This window comes from Chrysochloris asiatica, unplaced genomic scaffold, assembly GCF_000296735.1.
Source record: "Chrysochloris asiatica unplaced genomic scaffold, ChrAsi1.0 scaffold00013, whole genome shotgun sequence".
Classification (NCBI taxonomy): domain Eukaryota; kingdom Metazoa; phylum Chordata; class Mammalia; order Afrosoricida; family Chrysochloridae; genus Chrysochloris; species Chrysochloris asiatica.
Window position 1 is genome coordinate 31,644,087 of NW_006408531.1, and position 9,914 is coordinate 31,654,000.

Sequence of the window (9,914 nt, forward strand, 5' to 3'; positions counted from 1 at the left end):
AATCTTACCATCTTCCTACTGCTTTTACCTTAAAAAATTTTCCTTCTCTGACAGGCTTTTGCCTTACACAGGGTTCCTGCTTTTGAAGATTTTATTGTAAAATGAAAATCAAATTAGCTTTCAGTATAAATTTTATTTTTGAACTTAATATCAACTAATGTTCTTTAGGTCACTAAGTTTTTATATTTACAAATTTAACAAGCAAAATGAAAAACTGGATCTAGAAATAACTGTTTGTTTAAGCAAGTTTAAAGGCTTAGCAGATGTAGTCTAATTTGACAAGAATCAGGAAGTAACGCTGATGCTTTACAGGTACCAAAGTGAGGATTTTTTACTCTCTCCTGCCTCTCTTCCACTTTTCCAGTGAGCAGCTAAAATAACAGAGGGGTGAAGAAAAATGAGATTGGGGAGGGTCTCCAAGGACTGGAAAAGATTACAGTGTTTTTTAGATATTTTTTGGCCTACTGGAATAGGGGAACAATGGGCCATAGATTAGGGGGTTTGAATTTGGAGGTGGGAATGAAAGATCTGAAGGCTCACTTGGGGCCTGGGGATTCAAGAGATTATAGTTGCACCTGGCTGAGAATTCCTTACAGGTACTACTGAATCCTGATACCAAAGCAGAGAAAGTACAATTAAAGATAGCATGTTGTAATCTGAGTGGTATTTAATTAACTGTGATTGTTTTCCTGTCTATTTAAGTAGGATACAATGGCATCTTAATACCTCATAGACAAATTCCTAGGAAACAGTCGGGATTCATTGTAAATAAATGTTTCCCATTATTCCATACTTAATAAAAACTCCAACAAATCATCAAGCTTTACCTACAGTCCAATCTCTTTTTCTATGGACAATTACAGTTATTCATAGCTTCAAACACATTACTCACTGGCATAATTCAGTTCCTTTGTGGAGCAACATGCATAAATATGGAGAGTGTTTTAAAAATGTGATAAACATCATCTATTTACTTGACTATTTCATTTAAATCCACCAAATTTTAAAATTAAGCAATCTAAAAATCAGTGACTGTTTCTCACACCATTTATAGATATCTCACAGCATTTTATATTGACTGGAAAAGGATTAACTTAGTTTTAAAAGTTTCTGGCCAAGTATTTACTTGACTAATCAAGCAGGGGAGAAATTATTTGGCAAAATATACTTTTAAGAATTATGCATTCCCATACAATCTTTTTCTTCTTCCTCCAAAAGAGGGATGTAAATTACATTATTTGTGATTTCATTCACAGAAAACGCAGTAAAAATGTTGTTATACATATTTTATAGAGACCAAATTAAAATACCTATGGAAATGTTCACACAAGACACAAAAATATATGTAAAAGGATCTTCACTGGTGCTTTGTTTGTAATAGAGAAGTGTGTGTGTGTGGGGATCTTACTTTCTATTCCATAGGGAGTAATTAAATAAATTAAGGTACAGCTCTATAAGTCAATATGCAGTAATTTACACAAAAGTAGGGTAATTCTACTGACACTCTGATGGAAAGGTATCCATTGGTATATCATAAAGTAAAAAATAAGTCACAGGACAGTTAGCATATTATCCTATCTGTATAAAATGAATACATAGACACACACACTCACACTCACATAAATACACACACAGAATAATGTATTTGCAGACAATATCTAGAAGGACACATACCAAACCATTAACAGTGGTTACCCCTAGTAAATAAGGGTGGTACAAGCAAAAAACCTTTTTTGTATTTTATAATTCCATGGTTTTATAGTTTTAAAGGAATAAGTATTAAATTTAGAATAAAAACATTAAAAAATTGACAATCTTTAGATATAAAGATATTTATTTTATGTGCACACATCTCTTTCTAAAGTATTTTTTAGAATTTACTCTAAAGTTTATTTTATAATTTTACCTTCAATGTTGGCACCGATACATAAATTAATCCACTGTATTTTCAAATTAAGATTTTGATGATGTTTAGTTAAAAAAAAAAAAAAAAAAAATCACAAGTAATTATTTCAACTCACCAGCAGGGAAAGACCAACTATGTGTCAATTTATAAAGAGAAAATCAAATACATTAATTCAAGAAAAATCTATGCAATAGAAAACGGAAATATCTGTGCATGAGGATGCACACTCTGGATCTCAAGCACTGATACACTAATAGATTAGCCTTCACTATTCAATAACAGACACTGCTTTGTAATAGGAACATTGGCAAGTTTTCTAAACAATATAAAAATACCTCCCAAAGATAAATTATTTAAAGAAAGGAATAAAACTCCCTGAGTAGACCAAAGACAACAGATACAATAACCTAAGAAAATAGATAATCTAGACCAGAGAGTATATTATTCAACCAGTTGGTATATATGTATGTGGCACATGTACTCATATGCAGTTATGGAAATATTTTCTGTATATACATATGTATAACATACATACACATATTCACTCAATTTAGGATTGATTATATTCATATATAACTAAACTAAGGCCAAAGTCCAGGAAAGACATATTTACAAAACGTTAAGTACTTTTAAGATAAAAGTACATTGATTTAGGTTAGAAAATCTTTCTTTCAGTCTTTTAATTAGAGCACCTGTAAGAGTCACTCAATAAATATCTGTTGAATGAATGAAGGGACAGATGGATGGATATACATACATGGATGGATAGATGAATGGAGGAATGCAAAGATGTTTTTGTAAAACCAGAACATCACATTTTCTAATATCATGCCATACTTTAGAAATATACAATTCCCAAATCATACATGGTACATCTTTCTTTAGCTGAAAAGAGATGACTAGTCCAAAAGCTATATAACTATTATGACTATTATTCCTGGGGGGGGGGGGGGGGGAGGGAAGCATACTGGCTTTTTATCCATGCAAGTAAACGTTATTATTACAGACTTTTAAGGTCAAATAAAAATGAGAAATGTTCTCATATTCTGGACCCCCAAAATACAAACTATCCATGTTAATGCATGTTTTCTCACATAACCTGTTTCAAGTCAGACAAGGGCGCTGACAAATAAATACTGTATCTATGGCAGATAGCTAATTTTAAACATTTGGAGACAACTAGAAACTTCTAACTTTTTAATGGATATTTTCTTCTTTTCTGTTGATGAGCTTTCATGATAAACACAAAGAAATATCAGTTTAAATACTTGACCTTTTCTTGTTTTCAGAGACTTCTCAGATTTGAAAAACTTCCTGAAAAATAGTTCCTTCATTTTTTTTTCTTTGTTTCTTTCTCCAAAAGTAGTGTACATTTTTATATACCCATGAAAACAAAAAAAAATTTGTTTTCATTTTATTTCTCCAAAAAAACAAAAGCATCAGATTATTTGAGCAGATAACAAGAAAATTCCTTCAAAAATAGTATTTATTTTCCTGAAAAACTCCATGACAAATAAAATACAGTGAGAAAGAGAGAAAAGAACAGAGACGAGGGTAGGACATTAAATATTGTAAAATGTGGATCTAAAGCAGTTATCTATAATTAGAACTTGAAAAAATAATCATCAGAATAGGGATTTGTTTGAAGACTTTAGCAGTTCTCCTTATACCACAGTTGTTCTTTGGATTAAATAATTTCACTAGAAGAATGTAATCATATAGTACCAATACATGAGTAAAGAACAAATGCTCAGGCCTTGAGAATTTCCTAAATGCTGCCTATCAGTTATGCCTGTATACAAAGACTGATAATGTGTGTGTGTATGTGGTAACAAAAGAGAACCAGAAATACAAAGGGTCAACACAAATATAGCCTGAGCCTACATTGACTTTAGTACAGTACCAAACTATGTCCATAAAGGAACCATCATCTTTAAATACCTCTATTAAAATGTGAAAAAATAGTATAGAGGCATGGTATTAGACAAGCAAAAAATATTGGCCTAGTTTTCAAAAAAAACAAAAAAACAAAAAAAAAAATATATACACACACACACACAAAATATACTTCAGCAACTTATGATTCTTCTCATTAATTTAGCTTTATCAGTTGCCTTTAGGGCACCAAGATTTTTAGCAATTATAGCATCAAAAAGAGAAATGAATTTTACTGCTTGGGCCACAGTTGAAAACAAATGTAGATGGTGAACATCATCTTCAGAAAAGTGGCCTTGCTTACTGGTACAGATGAGACTTCAGCTATTCACATCAGGTGTCACAAGATGGCATGGAGGGAGGTTCAGGGCTCAAAGACAGTCCAAGCAATGCTCAGCAGAGGTGTGCTCAGGACAATTCTGAGGATAACTGGTTCTTAATGAAAATGTTTTCTTCAAAGAACCATGAAGAAGGTCGAAGTTATGATACAGATGCTTACAGTCTATGAAAGTGACCATTTTTTAAAAGCAGCAATCTGTATAGGGAGAGGGATGGGACACTATGTTGGGAGTGCACCATAGCTAGAGGCATTGAGGCCTGCAGAGACCATGGGGAGACAAGGTGGCAGAGGTTCCTCTCAGTGATTTTCAAGATGTGTCTCACACATGGGGGTACCATTCTGCATAGCTCCTACCCGGACCAGCATAGTTCAGATGAAGTCATCTGGGCTTTACCAGTGCATACCTGTCCTTGATCTTTTTCTCTGTTTTTTACAAAGGCAATAGATAGGAAATACAAAGGAACCTATGGGTTAAAAAAAAAAAAAAGATAATTAAAGCTAATTAGGAAAAGAAGTATTTAGACTTATAATGTTTACACTTTTTTTCGTTATTTGTAAACTATTGAGAAATTATCATTATTTAGCTATAGATGAAAATGAACAACTTGTTATCAAATGTATTTACTTTTATAAGATTGTGTGCCTTATTATTTCCCTTTAGCTCTCCTGCCCCAGATGTATAACAACTTCAGTGATTCCAGGTTGAATATGTAATACTGTTTTCTAGAACAATATCAAACCTTAGCTGTAGGACTTCTTTATTAGCTGTAGTCATAGAATTTAGATGCGCTGTACACACTATAGTCTCAGGAGGTAAAACATATTTGTTAAGAATGTGGGCTGTGGAGCTAAATGTCAGGTTCAATTCCCAGTTCTGCCACTTATGAGGTACCAATAAGGCTTCATATTTTCAACTATGTTTACCTCATAAGGTCGTTAGTCATGATAAGAACATAAACAAACTCTAAAATTCTGTCAGCTCTGCACGTGCATTATTTGCTAAATAGAAGTTTACATATGGAGACCAGTTAGAAGATACAAACCAAGAAAAATCCTATTACTACAGAGAAATAGAACATCCATCAAATAAGCCTTTATCTGTAATATTTAATTTAAAATTCTCTACAGCAATGGTTCTCAAAATATGGTCCCAGGACCAGTAGTATCAACATTACCTGTTAAGATTTTAGAGATACAAATTCATAGGCCTTCCTTAGACCTACTCAATCAGAAACTCTAAGGGGGGGGGGGGGGGAAGTATCCAGTAATCTGTGTTTTATTCTACGTTCCAAGTGATTCTATAACATGTTAGAATGTGAGAGCCACTGCTTTAAAAGTATATATTTCATTATACTTGCACAAATCTATACAAGTCACTGATAGAGTTTTTAATTTTCAGTGCTTACTGGAATATAGTCTATACATATTAAAGATACCATTGTTTTTTTTAAAAAAAGCAGACTAATGCAAATACCAAAAAGTGCACCAAAGACTCTTTGATGCTCCAATCTGAACTCAAACTTGGGACATTTGGGTTCTAGTCCACTAGACTCTTTCACTAATACTAATTGTATTAATCTCTATTAAAAGAGCAATTAATATTACTATGATAGTATATGGAGTTGTGGTGTGGTGCTGTAGGACAAGGCCAGTTGAACCACAAGGTCAGTGGTTCAAACTCAACAGGAGCTTCTAGGAAACACTATACAGGGTTGCTATGCGTAGGAACTGACAAAACTATATTAGGAGACATAAAAGTGCTACACCAATACATTTTATATGAAACATGTTCCTAAGCTTGTGAACTTGTAAATCACATGCTTATTGCATATTTAAAAGCAATATTTATCCTAATAGGTCAAGGTCCATTCCTTGAAAGCAAACACGGAGGAGAAATCACGTCCACTTAATAACTTATTCCCATTACATGTAGGCTCCTATTCTTTCTGTGGCACTCACAGAATTCTACTGTCAGATAGGTCAAGCATTTCTTACCGATTACAACTGCTATGGCCCCTAGTGCTAACCCCAAGATCAGGATTAGAGGTGCAACGAATAATTTTCCAGCTGGAAAACAAAAGGCAAAAACCATTTAATGAGTCTTAAAACTAATTCATTCAACAATTTCAGCAGTGCTTTTTAGATACTACAGTGTACCACAATTCTTACCATGTCTGATTATAACTAAAGACTGTATTTCCTGTTTTAGCGCTATGGATCAGCACTGGACTTTGAACCACAAGGTTGGCAGTTCAAACCCATGGAAGTCCTTACACAGGGTGGTTATGAGTCGGAACCGACATGATGGAACTTAATAACAACATTTTTACTAAGGAAATACATCATGTGTAAGACTTCACTGAAATCCTGGGCACATAAATTAAATATTGCTGTAATTAATTTTTTCCTGTGTAACCAAGAAAATTCTACTAGGACCATTTCTCTTTGCACATTTAGATTTCTTCCATTTTCAGTTTTCAAGATGCTAAAACATTAAGAAAGGATTAACATATTCTGAGTTGGTGGAAGAAAAACCTAATGAGCTCACAACATGTACAGCTAGTAGGTGGGCCTGGGACACTGTACCCAAACTTATATCTGAAAAAAATGGGTTAAGTAATTAAGGGAAGCAGACAATACAAACACCTAATAGACTAAACTACAAATGGGGCAATCCAGTTGTCAGAGAAAACACTACCAATAAATACACACTGTGTTGAAAGTTATTCAAGGGACTCAGTTAAACACATTTTAAAGGAAAGCACTTACAAAATAGAAAGGCTAAATACTGATGAGGATACCAAGCGATTCATTTTTTACCAGTGAATTACTGAGCAGTAGAAGGAGCTCTGGTAGCGTAGTGGTTACGAATCGGGCTGCGAACCTTAAGGTCAGCGGTTCGAAACTACCAGCCGCTCCGCGGGAGAAAGATGAGTCTTTCTACTCCCGTAAGGATTTACACCCTCGGAAACCCTGTATAGGGTCGCTATGGGTCAGAACCGACTCGACGGCACTTAACAACAACAACAACAACAGTAATAACAGGCTCTAGTCATAAGTAAACATAGCAGAGTCCACAATCAAAAGCTACTGACTTTGAAAAGTACTAGCACAGAGAAAGACTACTACTTAACAGCTTATTGACAGTCAACTTGACCTTTGGGGCCAGGTGTGGCTCTGTATGTTAAGTACTTGACTGTTAACCACAAGGTCAACAGTTCAAATCTATCAGCTGCTCCTCAGAAACCCTATACAAGGTCCTTAGGAATCAGACCTGAATCAGTGGCACTGAAGGATCACCTGGATGTTGTTGTTAAGTGCCATCAAGTCGGTTCTTATTCATAGCAATCCCATACAGGGTTGCCAAGGAGCAGCTGGTTGCTATGAACCAGAGATTATGGTTAGTAGTCCAGTGCTTATCTACAGTGCCAGACCAGGAATCCAGTCATATTGTTTTTGTTAAGTGCCATCAAGTCTGTTACAACTCATGGTGACCCCTTTATAGGGTTATACAGTAGGGAGTAAATGATTTTGCTCATATAAGTAATGTTCTGCTACTAAATTTAAGTTTTTCATTTTTATTTCAAAGGGAGAGAATTTATCTTCCTCTTGTTTTTGGGAAAAGACCTAACAGGTGCTCAGAAAGATCACGGCTATTACGTTTCTAAGCTCCATTCTCACTAGTTAGTACCCAGAGGAGACTCCTGTAAGTCATGTCAGATACTCACCACATACTGACCCTCGGACTAATCTCCTTAAATGAGGTCTCTCTGGGAGGTAGCGATATTTGCATCCAAATATACTGAGGTTTGATGTGTGGTCTCCAAAGAAAGGAAGGTGGCGATATCTCTGCCCACATCGATAACAAAAATTAGTGTTGCACTGTGAACAGGTCATATGGTCACATCCTTCAGTTCTCTGGATGTGAATCTGTATTAGTGACAGAAGAAAAGAGAAGGAAAAGTCATTAAAGTTTTTTAAACAGGTAAAATCAAATTTTGTGAACTAATAATTGAGCTACAACAAGGCCAGCAGTTCAAACCCACCAACCACTCCTAGGAAACCCTATACAGGATCACTATGAGCTGGAACTAACTCAACAGCACTTCACAACAGCGAGAAACCAAAATAAAATCCTTACTTATGTTCAGGAGGCTGTTAGTTTGCTTACAATCACAATCTTAATTGTATTTATGCAACAAACTTCCATATATTCAAGGGTGGAAAACACTTTGGTACTCAAACTGTTGATTTATTTGGACCAATACATAAGCAAATCACATAGAAAATGCACTTACATTTCCAGACTCACATCTAACTTAGTAGTTAAGAAGCAATTTAAAATGTTGTTAAGGTAAATTTTGATTATGTTATAATAATCAGCAGAATGAGGTGACCTGGGAAATACACAAAAATGAAGAGCATTCCTGGAAAGAAGTGATTATGTAAAATGCTTTTTGAACAACTATCACCGGAAAAAAATACCTAATGGCAGAAACAAACAATATCATACATGTGTATTGAAATACCATTTAAGCACTTTTCTCTATTGTTTCAGTCAAGTTACATGTAAATACAGCTTGACATCTGGGTGTGGTCTGCAGGATCAGCACTGGACTGGTCAGCAGTTGAAACCCACCAAAGGTTCCTTGGAAACCCTACAAAGGATCACTATGAATTGAAACCAACTCAACAGCACATAATAAAACAAACAATAATGCATAAAGGATTTAATTCTGGCATAGTCCACTATTATACACAACATGATAGCAAATGTCATAAAAACTGAAACTATGCCATAATTAGGATATTATTCTTTTAGACATAATTGAATCCTAGACTCAGAATCCTCATAGACACTGTATATAAATTGGAGCCATCCTTTCAGTTGTATGCCTTTTTTGTTGTTGTTAGATAAATTACTAAAGAGAATTTAAAAATTACTTCACGACAAAATGATTTGGCTACATTGCCTCTCATGTGATTAATGTATCCCATTAAAACAGGAAGACTTTAAGTCCTCCCTATTCCTTGCTACATTAAGTTACATCTTCCTTATTTTTACCTCAGCTCAATATGTATGTCAGTTCCCATCTACTCTCTTCTTTGCCTGTCCAAAATTACGAGGAATCACACATATAGACAAAGTCATTGCAACCTTCCTGAAGGCCAGAAGATCCCCTTTATTCCTACTTCTTCATGAATGGCCTTTCCTAGGCTGATGCTAGCTGGAAGGGAGTGTTGTTGTTGTTGTTAGGTGTTGTCTAGTTGGTTCTTACTCATAGGGACTCTGAGCATAATAGAACACAAACACTGCCTTGTCGTGTGCCATGTTCACAATTCTTACTATCTATGAGCTCACTGCTGCTACCACTATGTCAATCTATCTTGTTAGGGGTCTTCCCCTTCTTTGTTGTCTACTTTACTAAGCATGATGTCCTTCTCTAAAGACTGGTTGCTCTTGATATTATACCCAAAGTACAAAGTCTTGTCATCCTTCCTTCAAAAGAGCACTCTGATTACTGGATAAAATAGACTATCTTAAATGAAGGGAAGAACTAATGGAAGATAAGGTAACCACTATGGGGTTGGGGTTGGGGTGGGGTTATTTTGGGTGTTGGGGAGGGCAATACAAGAAGGGGGGGGGAGGTAGAAGAACAAGATAGATAAGGGAACACTGAGACAGGTTTGCAAAGGCCTAGTGGGACAGAGATAAATAGTGATGCATACTCA

General features: G+C 35.1%; 1 protein-coding gene across 1 annotated transcript in view; it reads right to left on the reverse strand.

The window, feature by feature from the left end:
- Positions 1–4,571: 4,571 nt before the first annotated feature.
- The window catches only part of RNF217 (ring finger protein 217), a 141,037-nt gene continuing 135,694 nt past the window's right edge, over positions 4,572–9,914 (reverse strand). The window contains exons 4-6 of the mRNA XM_006834692.1: positions 7,910–8,111; positions 6,177–6,248; positions 4,572–4,645 (exon numbers count right to left, since the gene is read on the reverse strand). Coding sequence (XP_006834755.1) covers positions 4,572–4,645; positions 6,177–6,248; positions 7,910–8,111 — 348 coding nt within the window. The remainder of the gene's footprint in view (positions 4,646–6,176; positions 6,249–7,909; positions 8,112–9,914) is intronic.